General features: G+C 35.5%; 1 protein-coding gene across 1 annotated transcript; it reads right to left on the bottom strand.

The window, feature by feature from the left end:
• Nucleotides 1–2,903: 2,903 nt before the first annotated feature.
• On the bottom strand, nt 2,904–18,458 carry LOC105436991. Its single transcript, XM_030989784.1, has 12 exons — nt 17,507–18,458; nt 15,253–15,404; nt 13,809–14,077; nt 11,075–11,107; nt 8,606–10,149; nt 7,882–8,043; nt 7,211–7,378; nt 6,199–6,366; nt 4,609–5,006; nt 4,025–4,118; nt 3,362–3,514; nt 2,904–2,930 (listed from the first exon to the last, which is right to left on the bottom strand). Exons 1-12 carry the CDS (start codon nt 18,428–18,430, stop codon nt 2,904–2,906), a joined length of 4,092 nt encoding a protein of 1,363 aa, XP_030845644.1. The 5' UTR covers nt 18,431–18,458.
• Between the last annotated feature and the right edge of the window lie 1,064 nt (nt 18,459–19,522).

Below are 19,522 nucleotides of genomic sequence, written 5' to 3' on the forward strand. Positions count from 1 at the left end.
TGTTGAAAAGTGAAAAATGATGATGGAAATGAAATTATTAATAATTACAATAATGATAATGCTACAAACACTTACAAACATTCCCTGGAGAAAAATTAGGACTGTTAAAAAATAAATTGTACTCAGATCTCTTTAGGTACATAGACAGGCTAGATAACCAATTAATGTTACAATGAGTCCAGTCACCACCCCCCCCCCCCCCCCCCCGATCAGGATGATGGCAAGGATGTTTTTTCACCCCGAAATTGAAAACCAATTTTAATAATGCTAAGCTTACAAATATTTTCAGGAGGTGAAATATGATTGCTTAGGATCTTTTTCACAATGGACATTATCACAGGTGTACAGTACGTACACGTATATTTGGCTTTTGTAAGTGACAATTATTAATTTATTAGCCCATGTAAATACAATGAATATGTGTCTACGTCATTACTTATCATCTTCAACTTTTCAATTCTTGTAGGCAAGTTAGAAAGAAGTAATGAATAATATAGAATATCTTCAATAGTACAAATATCCAAGAATTATAGCGAAAACTTGCATAAATCAATTTAGATTTTTTTTCCCTGTGTTAAGGTTTTGATCTTTTCTTCTTTGTGTACTAGAAAATGTCAATTTGCAATTTCATCAATCAAATTATCAATGGCAAGATTTACTTTGATAAAAAGTAACAAACATTAAAAGTCACCTTTGAGGAAGTAGCAAGACGAGAAAGTTCTTGGTAGAAATCATCATGTAGATTTGACCCATTTATCGTCAAGTCGGTGAGACAAGGCTGAAGACAGAGAAACCTGGCTAGGTCACGTGATGCTGTTTGATCATTCATTGCAGTACCCAAAATATCTATTGATAATTTTTTAATCTGTTGAAACAAGTAACAAACAAGTCAACACAAAGCGTAGCATCCCCTCGCAGGGTACAAATGACCTATATACGTCAGAACAAGTTACCTCCATTGGACTATACTATTATATTACTAGGCAAAGAAGTTAACCACATGTATATGTGTACATGTATTTTGATACCGCATGTACGGTACCTTCATATTAAATTTCATTAAAATTCGTCAAACATTACTCAAGTTATCGAATGGAAACCAGATTCGCATATTTAATGAGCTATGGCCTTTGACCTACATACTCCGAAATCAAACTTAGGTTGTGTTTTGATACCATGAACCTTCATATCAAATTTCATTAAAATCCGTCAAACAATACTAAAGTTATGGATCAGAAACCAGATTCGGATATTTAATGAGCTGTGACCTTTGACCTACATACTCGGAAATTGAAATTAGGCTGTGTTTTGATACCATGTACCTTCATATCAAATTTCATTAAAATTTGTCAAACGTTTATGAAGTTTATCGGAAACCAAAGTTGTTACGGACGGACGGCAGCGTTCTATATCCCCTCGCCGACGAAGTGTTTAAAAAAGAGTTCAATTGTCTCTCTTCACAGAAATAACCACTGTTTCGCAATTATTCTTGGGTCAATTCTCAAGCCTTAAAAAAATACTGAGTGGAGATAAAAAAGGACTACAAGATGGCATGAAAAGATATGGCATATCTTGTGTAATTCCATAGTAACACCTTATGAAAGAAGACACATTTTCAAAGTGCAAATGGGTAACAGCCAAAAAGTGGTATTTTTGGCCCTATATTACCCTTCTCACACAGCCAACTCAAATGAAATTCAAACAAAAGTTGCTGCCTGATGAAAAACTCATATGGTCCAACATTTCAGGCCACAAGACATTTGATTAAATGACTTTGTGTTTCCAGGAGAGATGCGTAACACTGTAGGTAGAATAGTTGCACCCTGATTGTGGCTATACCGATAGTTCGCACGTGACCAAAGTTTGCGTACCAACACTAAACGCGCTTAAAGGGATCCGGTAACTTTGTCTTAGATCCTTTAAAAAAATCCTTGATTTAGCTCATGCTGCTATGATAATTATAAACCTTATAGGTCAGTCAGGGACCCCAAGACTTTTACAAGCCGATCGCCTGTCTGATTATCAAGATATTTATGATTGAAAATCTACATCAAATTTTGCGTTTGCCACACAGTTTTCACAACACTACAGTCTATTTGGGAAAACCGGTCACTCAAAGGTTTTTACTTTTTTGAGGCACTTCTTGATCATTTTGAAGCACAATTTTTTTAGGGCTTCAATATAACACCATATCACAGACATTGATAACACGTACGTAGGGCCGTGCATCTCAGATTTAACATTGTAAACAATCCCATTAAAGAGGAGAGCAATACGCAACGTATACAATTAAAGTGCGTTGCATTGTGTAGATATAATACTGTCTACCGAGTGCAATGCACTTTCACTGAAGATAGTAGTACTCTCTACACATTGTAACAAACTTTTCTCCTCCCATCAATGATGGGCGAACTATCTTTCATCACGTGATTTACTTTTGACCAATTGTAGAGCAAGATTCTTAGTATGTGGAATATAATACCAACTATATGCTTGATAATAATTTTTTTCTTCAATTGGCAGTTTTCATTACTACAGTGTAGTTATACATCTATTGATTTCAGGTTTTATAAGATGATGTATATTAAACTTTGGTGTGTTGGTTCCTTCAGTGTAATGATACGTGCCCCAATGTCCACTCTTCTTCATTAATTCCTAATATATTATTTTGACTTCTAATCAAAAGTTATGCTCAAGATAACATTTTTAAAACAAGGTTGCGTTAACTGAATTAAAAACCTCGGGGAAAACATCAGTAATTTACGAATTGTTAAGTGCATATTTGTGATGATTATTCATGGTTTCCATGAAATAATTTTCTAACTTGAATGTAAGACATTATTTCTTTTTCTTAATTGGAAATCTAAAATGGTGAAAGGGGGGGGGGGGACAAATTGCCACCTTTAAACAAGCTCGTGGTTGAATTTAATCTAGACAAAACAGATATTAATTTGTGTCATTGTAGGCAGTAAATGCTACTTGAACAGAGGGTGATGATTTCAAAGGATTATGATATAATCTTATATTTCCAAACATATTTGTGTAATTGAATATAATTGCACACATAAGAAAATTATATACAGTAATCCCATTATCTATATTCTGGATATGGTTTTGTTTAAGGGTCACTTAATTTGGAAGACATTTTGGTACTCGGGTTCTCTGCCACGGCAAAGGTTCACAAATTTGAGACAAATTAATGTTACAAAGATGATATGAAAGTATTAAACATGTTAACAAATTGCACAATTTTGATCATAAATTATGGGTTACTATTCAAATTTCAACATATCTAGGAACATTTAATAACTCAATTAAAAGAATTGGGACGTGGCTTCTATAATGACGCACTTATTATTACCTTCAAGTTCATCGTTCTTTGGTTTTCCTCTGAACACCAAGCATTGGAGAATATTGTTTCATGCGTCAAAATCAACTCCTGGATGGATGTCCGATGGCTCAGAGCATCGACTAAGCCTGATGACATTTTCATGCATTCGAGACGTTTCTGGGTCTGTTACAAATGATACATAACTTAATTGTTCAGAAATGAAAGTTAATACCCCGGTCACACCAACGAGACCAACATCAGACCAACAACTGACAAAACAATTACTGTACATTTTCCCCATGGCGAAATTCAGTCGGTTTGGCAGAGTGACCGAGGTATAAATGAGTTCAGATAAAATTTAATTCTAATGCAATCGTCCTGTATTGCATCGATTCATAGTACCTAACCTCAACAGATCATATTGGATCTGCATATTATGGTGCTATTAACAATTGAGAAACAAATTTATTCCCTTTGTGGTTATGTCAACAATATCTAGCTCTTTCTTCAATTTGTATCACTGGGACACTTTCTGTTATTGCTCATGATGTTTAACTTTGAAATTGCATAAGCCCCGAGGTCAAATTACTGGGCTTAATACCTATGTAAATTGACCTTAATTCAGTTGCAATGTGATCCTTAGTGTATTCACATTGTATCAATGCCACAAATATATATATCATACAAATATACCTGGTCATGTTGAATGTTAACCTGCATCCCCTTTTCCTTGTTGATAGCTGACGCGATGGGGTCGAGCTCCTCATCAGTGTAACAGCGTACGACACTGCGCAAATATGATCAAAAGGTTATTGCAAAAATAGGTACATTTAAGTAATTAACAAGAAATCACTTCTAGTGCGGCCTTTTACCAGTTTTATAGGAAGTAGGAAAGAATTCCCTAAAAAGAAAAAAGAATTGTGTGCATCATCCTGGCGTTGTTGATGTATATAGCCTTGCAAAAGCCAATTAATGCTGTGGTGAGGATTTAACCATATAATTATACAAAATATTATACAATAAAATAAAGGGATGTTCCTTGCATTTTGTACTGGTTGTGGCATTAAATCTTCGCCCCATGCTACCAGTATGACCAATAATACTACTAAGTCTACCAAAACGGAGATGTTCAATATATGTAACAAATTTTCAAATGTGGCGAGCTGAAGCAACGCATTTCTTATGATATTCAGTCACGACACTATGCTACTTTTAATAAAACACCCATCTTCAAAATGTTAAATTGACTTTGGAATTTTACGTAGGTAATGTCTTACCATAAGTTTTCGAGGTGTTGATGTTGTTTGAGAGAGCCCAGTATTGTTTCACAACGATTGTTTCCAATCACAAGGTTGTTGAATGTGAGATTGGTAAGTAGTGGAAATGAGTTCAGGAAAACTTGTTCGAGAGAGGAGGGATCTCCGATTAGGGGAACATGACATTCTTCATCCTCTTTAGTTAGTCCATGTCTGTTTTCTGCGGCGAATGACAACTCTTTAAGCCCAGAATGAGCAAAGGATCCTAGAATGTTAGGGGACACTGTTTGCAAAGTAGCGAAATACAGATGCTCCAACATTGGAAACAACCTATCCACAGTGATGCCATACTGCAATATGTCGTTGTTGCTTTGATGATCTAGGTGAAGTTTACGTATCGAATGACATGACAATCCAACCTATGTGAAAATAGGATAAAACAATTATATTTAAAGTCAAGGATATTAGTTATGGAATTACAATCTTGTAGATCCAAACCGAATCAACAAAATCTTCTTACAAATTATTAGAGTGTGAGAATCATAATCACAGTCTCTGCAATTTCCTAAATGTGTGATATCAAATGAATTAACAAAATGAACATGCCATTAAATGATTATATATGAAAGGATCTTGAGATTAATACATTAAAACGTTACTGAATGATCATTGACATTTCCTTGTTTTTCATTTGATTTATTTGTTTGATTTATTTATTAGTTTCTAGTGCAATTTAAAATTTAGTTAGTTGACATTTTTTGCTGCTCTGCAAACCCCAACTTTATTTTTTTAATGGATTATGTATGATAAAATGTCATACAATGTAATATAATGTAATATAATATTCTACAGTGCGTCCCGTAAAAAACGAAACCAAGAATTATCAATGTTTTATCATAACTTAATCACAATTGTAATTAATACATGACACCTATTTGTAGAGCTTAGATCCTCTTATTTCATTTGGTGCAACTCATATGATGAATATTTCATGCATGAGTGATTAAAAACAATTTGAAGAGAGGAAACCAGAGCGGGCGGTATCTGAATTTCAAAGAGAAAATAACATTTCTAGAAAGTTCAATTTCTGCCCTTAGATATGACACCTCAATCAGGAAAAATGAGCCAGGACTAACAAGTTCCGTTTGTTTAAAGTAATGCTTGCATTTCCATAATTTGATCGAGTTCATTTTCACTGGCTGCCACTGGTTTTTGTTGATGATCAGCCATGCACAAATAAGACGAAAGACTTGATGCATGGCTGATCGTCAACGAAACAGAGTTAAGTCTTTTGTCAACTTTGTTTATATCTATAATATATTTGGAGTAGCTAGTGCCCCAGAAAAATAGAGAAAAATAGAAATGAGTGATATTTTTGTACAGGAAAAAAACAGGATAGGTATCCGTCACCACATCACAATCCACTGACAAAGTTGTCAATTTGAGATTGGCATAGCCGTCGCGTGATTTCTTATTTCAAACATTTATAACTTTTTAATTATTGGTCCGATTCATTTGAAACTTTGAACATTCTTTTGTTCTGATCTTCGTGCTTTCATTCAAATAAACTTATTACAAGGGTTGGATTGTCCTTTAAATAAAATGGCTCACCTCCACAGAGCAGGCTCCAGAGGCTAGCTCTGTGTAAAACCCCCCATCAAAGCGATTGTCTTGGAGAGTCAAATCCTTCAGTCTAGGGAGGTTATTCAAGAATCTAGCCAGATTATGTGATGCATACTCCTCAGATATTTCCATCGATATAAGTGATAGTTGTTCAACCTATAATGGTGATGATCACATGTCATACAAAATAGATTATTTTTTAGAATTTTCAATTCTCATCCTTCTTTTAGACTAAAGTGCCCAAACTTGTGTTGGGTATCTATTAGATACATTTGTAGTCTTTTAGCCCAATGAATCCTTGAAGTATATTTACGCTAGCTATGGCACGCTTATTTGACCATATCTCGCTCCAAAAAGTGGACATTCTTTTAAAATTCTACCACAGGGCAAATATGCCATAAAATTCACGCCTCTATAGTTTTCAAAATATAACACGAGAAATACCAAAATTATTCCCAAGCTATATATTAAAATCAATGACCCCTGGGGCCGTGATGTACCTTAACTATGTTGTACAAATTGCGAGTCTTTAAGCAGTGAAACTTTTCATGGTTTGTCACTCCTGAGAGGCTGAATGTAAAGTGTTCTATAGCCTTAATTTATTATATACTACATACAATGAGTGATTTCAAGTTGGGTGTTAGTGTAAGTGTTTAGAGCAGTCAAGAGCTGATGAAATTAAGAGCCCGATATATCAATATCGATAGCTTAATACCACCGTGGCACTGTGACATTACCACACAGACTTGATTTCACGACGATGATTTAAAAATAGTACATCAAAACTAAAGATATTATGAAAAGCACAGAATAAATTTACACTTATTCCTCTGGTCTTATATTTTTACACAAAAGAATGTATGAATCACATAGTAAAGGGACCTGTTTCATTTCGTATTTGATCGTCAGACAATAAATTAGCGTTGCTCGTGCGTTGACTGCTTTTATTCAAATAAACTTATTACAAGGGTTGGATTGTCCTTTAAATAAAATGGCTCACCTCCACAGAGCAGGCTCCAGAGGCTAGCTCTGTGTAAAACCCCCCATCAAAGCGATTGTCTTGGAGAGTCAAATCCTTCAGTCTAGGGAGGTTATTCAAGAATCTAGCCAGATTACGCGATGCATGCTCCTCAGATATTTCCATCGATATAAGTGATAGTCGTTCAACCTATAATGGTGATGATCACATATCAAACAATTTTTTTTCCAATAACTCTCATATTTACACACACATGCAAAAAAACAGAAGAATTCCACTTGAAAAGCAAAACTATTATCATTAACAATAACAATAAACTTAAAAAATAGAGATTTAAAACATAATGCTTTAATAACATTCCCTTTTGTAAAGAAAAGCAATTTTTGTTTCAAGAAAGGTTCAGATCAAGATGAACATCAATAACTGAAGTTACATACTGCACTATTTCATATTACAGCCACCTTATTTGTCAAATGCGCATAATAAAAGAAAAAGATATTGTAAAGATTTGGCCAACCAATTCATTGTAAGAATGTCTGGAGATTGAGGGCCATTGGTATCTACATGTATGTTTTTGGAAAAAATAATATATATATATATATAAATATCTCTGCCCCCCCCCCCTCCCATCATATAATCCTCAGTCTGCCCAACTTTGCCTCATTCATACTCTCTGTGAGGATTCCCCATACCTTTGACGTCTTGACTTTACCCTCCAGGAAGCCATAGAAGTCGTCATGGAGTGCTGTGCCATTGAATTTCAATGCTGTTAACGCTGTAGATGAGCAGATGACATCTGCTAGGTCACGGGAAACCGTCGGACCACATGATCTTCTACTCAGTATCAGAGTTTCCTATGAATGAAAGGAAACATGCTAATATAACTTGTGTGTAATCTGAATTGATTTGCAATAGTTGGCTGAAAAAAATTCACTTCTTCAATGAAAGAGAAATAATTACAGTTCCAGGAAGCGCGATAGCTCAGTCGGTAGAGCAGTGGTCTCGTAATCCGGTGACCCGGGTTCGAAACCAAGGCGATGCACTAGAGCAATTTGTTAAGGCATTAATCCTTACTACCAGGTTCCTCGGAGAGGACCTAAAGCTGTCGGCCGTCTGGTTGCTTTAATTCTTACAAGCATTTATGCATTCTTAGCAGTCATGTAAAATAACCGTCACATTGATTGATTGATATGAATTAAAAAGTGCTTGTTGCATTTCCTTGATCGTTCCCGGTGAACATTCCAAAAGCATATATATACAACCAAAATAAGTTGCTTATAACAAAACTCTTCCCCAAAGAACTGATCCCGGTAAATGATTCATTTATACATTAATATGTGATGTTTTATCATTTCATGATACATTACTTTTTTTTTAAGTTGTGGCTTTTTTCAGCAACTATTCAACTATTCTCACCATTGTTAACTTTTCCATGATGAAAATATATCCAGACACAGTATGCGCCGACATCTCGTCGTCGATTTCTAGTGACGTTTCTTTTGCAAAGAGGTGCTTTCCAACCACTTTTGCCGCGTCTTCATCATACGCTTCGAAGGTGACATCAACTAGAATATGTTTATAATGTCCAATATCAATTAGCCTTTTAGTGACATCAAAAGCGACTTTCTTCGATTGACATGCAGTGAAGTATAGAAGGTAGCGGAACTCTTTTACTCTCTGAATCACATCATTCATCGCCTTTTCATACTGCTTGTGATCAGACTCAAAAAGAGAGGCAAGATACATACCGGCAAGGTATTCCTGGAATAACTTGTGAGGGAAGAAGACATTTTCGGTCACAGAAGGTGTCTTGCTTTTATGTCTATCACGTTTAGGAATTAATTGTTTTTCTCTACTCAGTACTCCAACTTTACAACATGTCTCCATTGCTTCTTTACACGAGCTAAAATCACATTTGGCCTTTCCCAATTTCTTGTCCACAACTCCAGATAATGCAATTTCCCCAATTTTTGTGAAAGCCAAGCCGAGCTGTTTATAATGTTTGGTAACAATTTCCTCATTGAGCTCTGTGGAGCACTTGGACACGTAGTGCTCTTTCAGCATTGTAATGATTTCCTCGAACAGTTGAGAAAATGTCTTTAGTCTGCGAATTATTTCTCGTTTCTCGCTATCAGAATCCTGCCATAAAATACAAAGCATTGCAATGTAAATTGGAAAGTAGGCCATATTATCTTTAATTACATCATTGCCTTCCAAGAGTTTGATCAAATCTTTACTTGCCTGAGGGTCATCCGAAAAATATTTTTCAATGTAAATTGAAATGTGTTTCTCATCAAATCCGGCCACTGCAATGAAAGCATATGTTCTCATGAATATGAAATTTGATTTGATTTGGTCTGCTTTCCAAGGTCGTGTTGTAACAAGGACCCTGCATTCCTTGAAATTTTCCGACCTGATTATCTTAGCAATATCGTTCTCTTGTTTGACTAGATCACCGTCGTACTCATCCAGTCCATCAAATATAATGAATACCTTCAAGGGATTAGCCAAAATGTATGCGTCGATCTGGTGTGGTTGAACCGAGTTACTATCTGAGAGATATGTTTTTGCGATATCCCCTACTGTTTGGTTTCCTTCGATGTCACGCAGTGGAATAACAAGAACCCAGTCAAACTCTCTAAATTCATCAGCTTCATTAGTCCAGTCCCATGCCATCTTGGAACAAAATGTAGTTTTACCTGCTCCTCCTTCGCCTTCAACCATGAGACGTTTTGGTAATTCCCCATGTATCTTCATTTTGAGAAGTTCCTTGTATTCTAAGGGTGTCTTCTTTGCCGCTCCCCGTTCGTTTCTGAGGAGAACTAGGTCAGTGTAAATCCTATCGAATTCTAAAACTAAGCTGAAGTCAAGTGGGTCTGTCTGGATCTTGCATAACTGTTTTCGGTAGAAATCTTTGAAGTCATCGGCACAACGGGTAACCTGTTCAGTTGTGAGAGAATCTTTTTCGTTGGGGATGGACGTTAAGAAAAGAAAATAAAACGAAAAGAAAATTAGAATAATCTTGTAAATGACGCGTAATTTGACTATACTATATCCCCCAAACAACATTTAGTATGTTTAGGGTGCTTCTTATTTACATATTTCTTATTGTTTCAATAGTGTACAGCTGATCAAAGATTTTTTTTTTTTTAACTTCCAATTTCCAATATATTCTCTTCGAATTAGGATAATATAGGGTGTAAAGAAAGGGTGTAAAGAAAAAACATGAATATGCTCTAAAAGTTCTCTCAAATCATTAACATTTTCAGAGTGCAAAGCGACAATTTGTTTTTGTGATGTAATTTTGTTTTATAATGGTCTAATTGCAAAAAAAATTGTATGATGGTTTGAATATCTTGTGTTCTATTGGTAGAACAAAGGCAGAATGAAGTTATCAATGAAGTAAATTCTATGTGCAAACTTTATGGCCCGAATTCACAAAGCAAGGTTTGAGCTCAGACCAAGGTTTGAGCTCAAATTAACCTCCTTTTGTTTCACCAAACCTCCTTTTGTTCTTTACAAACCAGGTTTGTAAAAAACGCGTAAAACGCGTCATATGACGTACAAAAACCAAGGTTTGTCGACAAACCTCCTTTGTGAATTCGGGCCTATGTGATTACATAAATAGACTCCTGTACATCCAGCGATTAAATACAAATGACACACTGGTCCAGTTCTCAGCCTTTATGTACTTCTGTGAAACCGAAAAAGGTTCATCATGAATTTAATTAACACTGATCAGAATTATAGTGCAGCAAACTATAATTAACAAGAAACTGTCAGCATACATGTATATACAATTAATGCAACCCAACACTTTAGAGTTTTTAGATATTGAAAGTGACATTTTCAAAGGCCTTAACGACATAGTACTTAACTGCTTACCAGTTGGAGCTGCTTCTTGCGGGAGATAGCCACCTGTTGGAAAAAAAATGGTAAAATCACATGGATTTTTTTTTTCTCAAATTAACTATTTTTTATTTGATGATGTCCATGAACAATCTTCACACCAATTCAGTGAATACTTTTTCCCCCCATATTTATTAGGAAAATATATGAAATGGGAAGGAAATTTTAATTGAAATCATTAGTCTAGCACTCTAGTTGTAATACATAATTGAAAGCTCAATCCAATTACTTACCTGTTTGAATTTTGAGTGTAATTTTATGAAGGAGTAGAGGGAAGAGATTATTTGAGAGCCCGCTTCACATGTGCACTCATTGTTTGTAGCCACAAAATGTGTTCGCTGATACTGAAAGGTCATTGAAAGTCATGTTTACAGTATTGATCATAATCACTACACAAATTGCCAATTTGGGTTATCAGTTTGCGAAGTCATTGCCTCACTATTTATCAATTGCTTTATATAGTTTTATCCCCCAAAACTTGATTTCCCAATGCGTTTGCCCAGGTTATATAATTTGTATCATATTGCGTGCATGGCATTTCACAAACAATTTTAGGAACGTTTAAGAATTGATACTACTTTCTGAATATTCTACATGTATAGGTATTCATAATCATTGATTTGTATATAAATAGTTTATCAAAGTTCACAATTTTCATGATTTAACTGGAGAAAAAATTTACTCTATGTTTAGTGCATCCACACAAAAACTTATTACTATCAATATAACATGGGTGCTGGTGTGAGGAAATAAGCTTCTAAGGAGGAATATTGGAAAAATATATTATCAATAAAGAAAACAATTAGTGGATAGTGAGGCAATGACGTCACAGACTAATGAGTGAGTTGCCAATTTGTCTTGTGATTTTCAAAGTTTTTCATTGCCATTAAAAATTCATAACTTTCTTATTAGTTACCGGGTATCTGATTTTGCTCATAACTTTTTTTGATCGTTTTGTCAGATTTTTCTGCTTCTATTGGAAGTAATTGTTTTTTTCATTGGACTTGCCCTTTAAGCCCCTCGTAAGGAGCTTTTGGACTCTGGTCAGTTTTAGGTCACGACTTTGAGTAAACGTGGACAATTTTTCCCAAATGATCGGGTTAACTTTTGGTACATCGAGGATGGAACAGTTGCTTGGGGGCAAGTAATTAGCCGTCGTTTCTTCAAGAACTTTTTCCTCGAGTTTGTGATTTAACATACAAGTGGAACTAGCTACTAGTGGTGTACCCACATGTGCACCTATCTGTGCTGCAAATTACATTGCAAAAGCAGGGATAACTGTGTCAGAGTCAGCATGCAATAATGCCAATTTCATCCTCAAGCACCGACTCATCACCACCATAAACACATGTAATGTCCTCATCTACCCCTGCAAATCGCATGATGGGGGCTCATAATCATAACTTGCACTCCGCGGACGTAGACTCTTAGCCTACTTCTAAGCTAGTGCCGGTGGTTTCGGAGCCTACGTTTGCACCATAGCAGGCCGTGTCAGATTTGTTGCTTGAACTCGATTGAACTCCCCAGCTGCGGAACCCTTGGGTTCATGAGGCGGGTGTGAGGCAGTCGCGGGGTACTTGGACCCATGATGCGAATCAACCCCCCCCCCCCCCCCCCCCCCCCCCCCCCCTCTGACGCTCCGAGTTGTCTCCCCGCTAACTCCGCATGTTTTGGAGTGGCTGAGGCCATGAAAAAATAGTAGATAATTTCTCCAAAAAGGACCATAAAAACTCCGAAGATGTTTCCAAAGGAAACAAACGTAAAAAGTTTACAGTTTATTGAAGTAATTCGCCTGAAAGCACAAAATTCCCAGAGAACAAAGATTTGATATTCCACAAATTTTTTATAAGTGGATGAAAGATTTACTCTTTCAAAATGGCAACGAAGCGATAACGAGTGCACATGTGCAAAGCAGGCTTTTAATTAATCTCTTCACGAGACACACAAAGTAAAATTGGTCTGTAATGTAAGCATGATACATACATGTACATGTACGACAATGCTGTTACTGTATATTCCACTCTCACCAGAACGCCATACATCTTGCATATTTTTTATTGTAAATATTGGTGTATCTATTTTCTTTCATGATTTTAGTTCTTTTTACCCAGATTTAAAGTGTTCTTTATGTTGATCTTAGGTTTTAGTAATGCATATCAAGTCACATATTAATTCTTGTTGTTTCTGGGAAGTTGGATTGGATTTGTTATAAGAAGATGTGAGATTATTTATATAGAATTGTTATCGGCCTACATACATGTACCACAAGCCAGATTGTTAAGCGACAGTGCTTATTGTAAAGTTACGAACAGCACCCTGAAAGGAAAACTTCCTTAACCTTTCTATCAAACAAAAAAATTGGTTAATCGTATGATTCATGTTGAAAAAAGATAATATCAAGATTAGTAGGAATTTGTAAATCTAAAAAATGAAGCGAAATTCATGGGTAGTTGTGTCTTTATTATGCCTTTGAATTTTCCTCTTTTCCTGAGGATTTGTTGAAGACACCTGCAGTGTCTAATGCTTGTATTTCGGTTTGTAATAGTTACCTTTCAGATTTATACTATTTGTCACATCCTCCTCCCCCCCCCCCCCCAAGGAAATAACAATAATGCATGGATATGATGTACATGAATAAAATTAGATAAAATTAAATTAAATGTCAATACAAAAGTATTTAAAGTCCATTTCGAATAAAGAATAACTTTACCTCTGGAAATTTTGTCACCCTGTGTCTCTAGGTCAACATCACAGAGCGCCTGAGCAAGGCATTTACGACTATCTGTGCCATCCCTCTGTTTGTTTTTCCACTTACAGAAGATCTCCATAAGTGAATCTGCGAAATTCATGAGACGTCTGTCAAGAGTACCCTGGCTCTGAGAGTACGATTCACCAAGCTCAATGCACAACTCAGTATATTTTGATGGAGATACATCGTGCGCCAGTTTTAACAGTTCTTTTTCTTGTATGTCTGCTGACCTGAGTAAAAAAGAAACCTAACGATAAGTACTCTTGAAAAATAAACACATGGAAGAATTAACATACATGAAGCGGCATTTCACTCTGCTATCAATACCGGTAGTTACTTTTATAATATAGAAGTGGGAATCATCTCTGGAACCTTTAATGATCTTTTCTGCGAGTCAAAGTAAGATCCATTTTGGTCTTTTAGTGCAGTGTTTTCTACCTTAAAGTGTTCCATTCTTAACACATTTTTGAATTTATGATGTTTTATGATATGACTTAAGCAAATTCATAGGAAGAATACAACAGTTGACTAAATTATGATCAGTGCTAAGAAAAATAATCTGTTTTGCATGCTTCAAAGTAGGCCTATTGTCATATGGGTGCAATAGGCCTACTTTGAAGCATGCAAAACAGATTATTTTTCTTAGCACTGATCATAATTTATTCAACTGTTGTATTCTTCCTATGAATTTGCTTAAGTCATATCATAAAACATCTATTTTTCCACATCCATTACCCACTTCCGTTATCCCACCATCAATATCTTTTGATCTAAGGTGTACCTATAATTGTTTGCTATGAATGTACTACTTTTAATGACTTTTTAATACTATTGTATTTTGTGCAGTATATATCCTTGTGTTATTACTTATGTAAATTGCACTCAAGGCTGCCATGTAAAATGTTTTTTTTATACCACAATAAATAAATAAAATAAATAAAAAATTTATACAGCAATTTGGCACGGTTGAAAGACAGAATAATGGTGCTGTTGGCTGGATTTTAAGGATAATACTAATGCCAACAATGTATTTATATAGAAAATTTTCCTTCTTCATGTACATGTTCAATGACGCTTTACAATTATGTTACTAAGAGAAGAGAGCTTTGGCACATTTTATGAAGGTTTTGAGAGATACGTCTTTTCCTTTTCTTTCTCATCGATGAACATTTGTTTGACGTTATGTTTAAATTGATCTAGTAAAATGTAAAGTCAGTAAAGAATCACTGTTCATATGTAAACAAACTGGTATTCCACAGTGATTGTACATTTGTGCATGGTTAACATAAACCTTCTTCGGATTGTGGTAGATCACCAAGAGAAATGGTAACCTAAAAAAAAGTCTATTAGATGTCTTGAGTACTGCCCCCCCCCCAAAAAAAAAAAAGAAGAGCAAGATGTCTACCTATCGAATGGACCTGGATTTTGCTCTACATCTCCAGCCTTTACCAGGATCATCTCAGGGAGGCAGGTGCTTTCTTGCACAACAGGATCTTCAGTGGTTCCTTTCAGGCTGCTTGGAATCCGACTCGAAATGTATTTTCCATCTGATAGTACCTACAGTATACAAATTCGTGGAAAGGCTGAATGAATCTACAATGAATATTTGCACATACATCAATCGTAACTGAACAAACTAAATATGAATATATAGAAATATATATATATATAGAACAAGGGATACGCACTTGGCGGTCTCTCCTGTATTACGCAATTCAATATGATGAAAAATTGAGGTTAAAACATTATTTATAGGCAGGGTGGCCCATTAGCAGGCCCCCCAAAAATGATATCCTCTTAATTTAATCAGCATTTTGAAGTGAATATTGACTAATAATCATCAGAAGAATTATTTACTATTATTTGTACCATGATTGGTAACTTTAATGAAATATGAACAAATATCAAAAATTCATTTATGAATTCTCATTAAGTTGTGAAAATATAATCCAAGTCTACTGACCTAAATTTACCTTAGACCTTGACTTGTGACCTGGAATTTGTGTCATATGGTTTAATAAATAATAATAATAATAATAATAATAATAATAATAAAAACGTTATTTATAAAGCGCTTACCACCGAAGTCTCAAGGCGCTATAACACACAAAATAGACTGATATACAATTACATCTTAAACAAAACTAAAAATGCAAGTAAACCTGCAAATTACAATACATATATGTAATACTTGATAACCTTTGGGTACAGGTTTCATGGAATTTGAAGAAAAAAATCTTGATGTTGATGCGGAATGATGCCACAACAAATTCTAAATTTGCAGACCTTAAATTACATTTGACCTTGACTTTGTCACCTAAAAGACTACCAATCACAAAATAACCCTATGTTCAAGTTTCATGGAATAGGAATGTATACTTTCAATATTATGTTAAAAATTCAAAATCTTACCCTCTGGTTAGGTTTTGATGTTGATGCCAAAACATAGTATAAGTTTGTTGACCTGAAATGACCTTCGACCTTGACTTTGTGACCTGAAATTCTACTCACATGATAAGGGATACCTTCTAACCCCTATGTTCAAGTTTCATGGAATAGGAATGTATACCGTAAATCTCTTGGTATAAGGCACACTTTTTTGCTGCTGAAAAAATTGAAAGTCGGGGGTGCGTCTTATACACGGGTAGTTTCGATTTATGCCCCTCCACCCAGCGCTATGCCTGGCAATGTCTCCCAGCTCAATAATCTGTGTGTTGACTCACCACTCGGAAACTACAACAACACTCAAATTTGTCTGTCATCTTGGTTTGAAAGTAATCTTTCTAATAGATCTCAATATGTAGTTTATAATAATTCCTCAATTTTTTTCTTCTATTACCGGTACACATGGCGTACCACAAGGTTCTATCCTAGGTACTCTACTGTTTTCAATTTACGATCTGACTTACACATTCTTCTAAAAACGACATTGTTACTATTATTTGTGTTAAGTTCACAAGCACAAATCAGCGCCTTCAACTGCACCTCGATATTAAATGAAAGCCCTTCCCTGCGTGGGCTTTTGGCAACAAAACAACAACAATTTTGCCCCCCTAATTGGGGTGCGCCTTATGTGCGTCTTATACACAGAGATTTACGGTACTTTCAAAATTTGGTTAATTCAAAATCTTATCCTTTGGTTACGTTTTAGATGTTGATGCCACAACATAGGCCAAGTTTGTTGACCTGAAATGACCTTTGACCTTTACTTTGTGACTTGAAAGTCTTTTCACATGATTGGGGGTACTTGATACTCCTCTAGTCAAAGTTTCATTGAATAAGAACTTGTACTTTCAAAATTATATTAACAATTCAGGTTAAATTTTTAATGTTGACGCCGCCACTGGAAAAGCGGCGCCTATGTCTAGCTTTTTGCTACGCAGGCGACAAAAACGAAATATTGAATTTTTGAAGTAGAAAACGAAAGTTTGTCTGATCTGATCTCAGTACTAGAAAGTCTAGAATATATAAAGTGTAGAAGTTGAAAATTGTGTACATGCATTTCTACATATATTTATTTGTTTTTTTGCCTGCAAACATTTATATGCACAGCATTGGGTGATATGGATGTTTTTGTTAGTTGTACACCTACATGTATCTCAAGACTTCTGATTGAAATCCAAGTAGAAGAATATTACCTTGTGAAAATGGATACATACCTTTTGGAACCCGGATCTTATGGTATAATCTGCCTGCACGATGTTCACTTCCATGGATTGATTGCTGTTCTCTTCAGTAGGAGGTCTAGATAACGTGTTGTTCTCTTTAGTAGCAGATTTATTTGTAGTGTCTTTAATAGTAGATTCACTTGTTGAGTTGTTGCATTTGATGGCAGATCCATTGGGAGTGTTGCTATCTGTGATTATAGATTCTGATGGAGAGTTGTTTGCTTTGATGGTAGTTTCAGTTATAGTATTGTTTGATTTGTAGGCAGATTCAGTCGCAGTCATTTTCTTTTTGGTAGTTTTTCTCTTTGATGGTTTTCTCCTTGATGGATTTCTCTTTGATGGTTTTCTCCTTGATGGATTTCTCTTTGATGGTTTTCTCCTTGATGGATTTCTCTTTGATGGTTTTCTCTTCGATGGTTTGTCTGTCATGTAGTCTGATGTATTTTTTTTTTTTATGGTAGCATTCGTTGGAATGTTGTTGCATTCTTTAGTGGATTCAGTTGTAGCATTCTTCTCTTTGAATCTGGATTCAGTTAGAGTGTTGTTGTTGTTTTCAATGATAGATTCGGTCTGAGTATTGTTGACTTTGATGGCAGATTTAGTTAGATTTAGTTCTTTGATTGTAGATTCACTTCGGGTGTTTTTTTCCTTAATGTTCGATTCAGTTGGAGAGTTGTTCGATCTGATGGTAGTTCCAGTTGTAGTGTTGTACACTTTGGTGGTAGATTCACCTTTTGCGTTCTCATCACCAATAAGCACCAGACTATCTTGGATGTCCGCATTGTTTTTTATTACGTACATGTATGACAAAACACTGTAGGCCAAACTGCTACACACGATTATTATCACAAGACATGTACTCCTCCAAGAAGATTCACCACTCCAGTTCAAAAAAGGCTTGTAACTCTCTAGCATATTTGAAAAATTAAAGATGAAGAGAAAGATGAAGAGAAAGATCAAGGATAACAATAAAGAGAACAACAACAGCAACAGGGTGAAGATAAAAGGGAATGTATAGTCAGTTCCATTGCTCTTATGTGTTGTAGATTCCGTTTGAGTGGTGTTTTCTTTAATTGTAGAGCTTCTACTGCTGTCCTCTTTGTGAGAATCATTCGTGGTGTCGTTATTATTAGATTCATCTGGGGCATTGTCCACTTTCACACTCAAGTCGTTTTGCTTGGATTCGCATTCATCTTCTGATCTTTCCTTCTTTTCAAGGAGCCTCTTTCGCAATAACTTAAGTCGCCGGATTCTCTCCTTCAATAGCTTTTCTTTTCGCTCTCTTATGACGTACTCCTTGACCAAATGTACGAATCTTCCTATCCGCACCCGCCATTCACTAAGTGAAACAGGCATCTTGGATTCGTCTAGGAATCAAGCTGCTGGTTAACTGATGTTTGTAACCTATTGACAAGAAACAAGATAAAATTTAAATGTTGAAACATATTAATTATTGTAAAATGAAGGAAAAACTGTGAATGTGGTTTATAAAACATACCCATTTATAGGCCTACATGTATACACTCCTACCAGCTATTTCGTAAATGGGATCAAGCTCTATCAATCATAATTATGATAAAAGTTGAATTCTCTCTGTCTCGATCTTTCTTTCTATGTATATACAGACCTATACCAACCTTGTGCAAAAAAAAAAAAGTAACTATGATGGCAAAAACTAGTTAAATCAAAACCGATTTTATTATTTACTATATAAATCTATGCATCTACCTATTATTGCTTAGTCCTCCAGACAAAGCAGTCATCAAAATAAAAAAAGTCACTGTTGTGCATACCCCACCCCTAGACCGCGCTATACCACCTGTCACATGCATACCACGCCCGCATGCAACTTCCTCTCTTTAAGCAGTCCCAGATACAACCAGGGACATGTTGCCAACAAGGAGAGGGGACGAAGGGAGGGATATAGGTAGATACATAGATTTATAAAGTAAATAATAAAACCAGTTGTGATTTAACTAATTTACCACAATAAATCATATTTACCTA

This window comes from Strongylocentrotus purpuratus, unplaced genomic scaffold, assembly GCF_000002235.5.
Source record: "Strongylocentrotus purpuratus isolate Spur 01 unplaced genomic scaffold, Spur_5.0 spur5_scaffold_19, whole genome shotgun sequence".
In the NCBI taxonomy this organism is placed as follows: domain Eukaryota; kingdom Metazoa; phylum Echinodermata; class Echinoidea; order Camarodonta; family Strongylocentrotidae; genus Strongylocentrotus; species Strongylocentrotus purpuratus.

Bases quoted from the DNA above. Each gene is read 5' to 3' on its own strand.
- LOC105436991 (XM_030989784.1), bottom strand. From the start codon at position 18,430: ATGCTAGAGAGTTACAAGCCTTTTTTGAACTGGAGTGGTGAATCTTCT. The intron at 5,007-6,198 runs GTGAGCCATTTT...ATTTTCACATAG, and splicing joins CTGGAGCCTGCTCTGTGGAG to GTTGGATTGTCATGTCATTC. The intron at 2,931-3,361 runs GTAATAATAAGT...TGTTTTGTCTAG, and splicing joins AAAGAACGATGAACTTGAAG to ATTAAATTCAACCACGAGCT.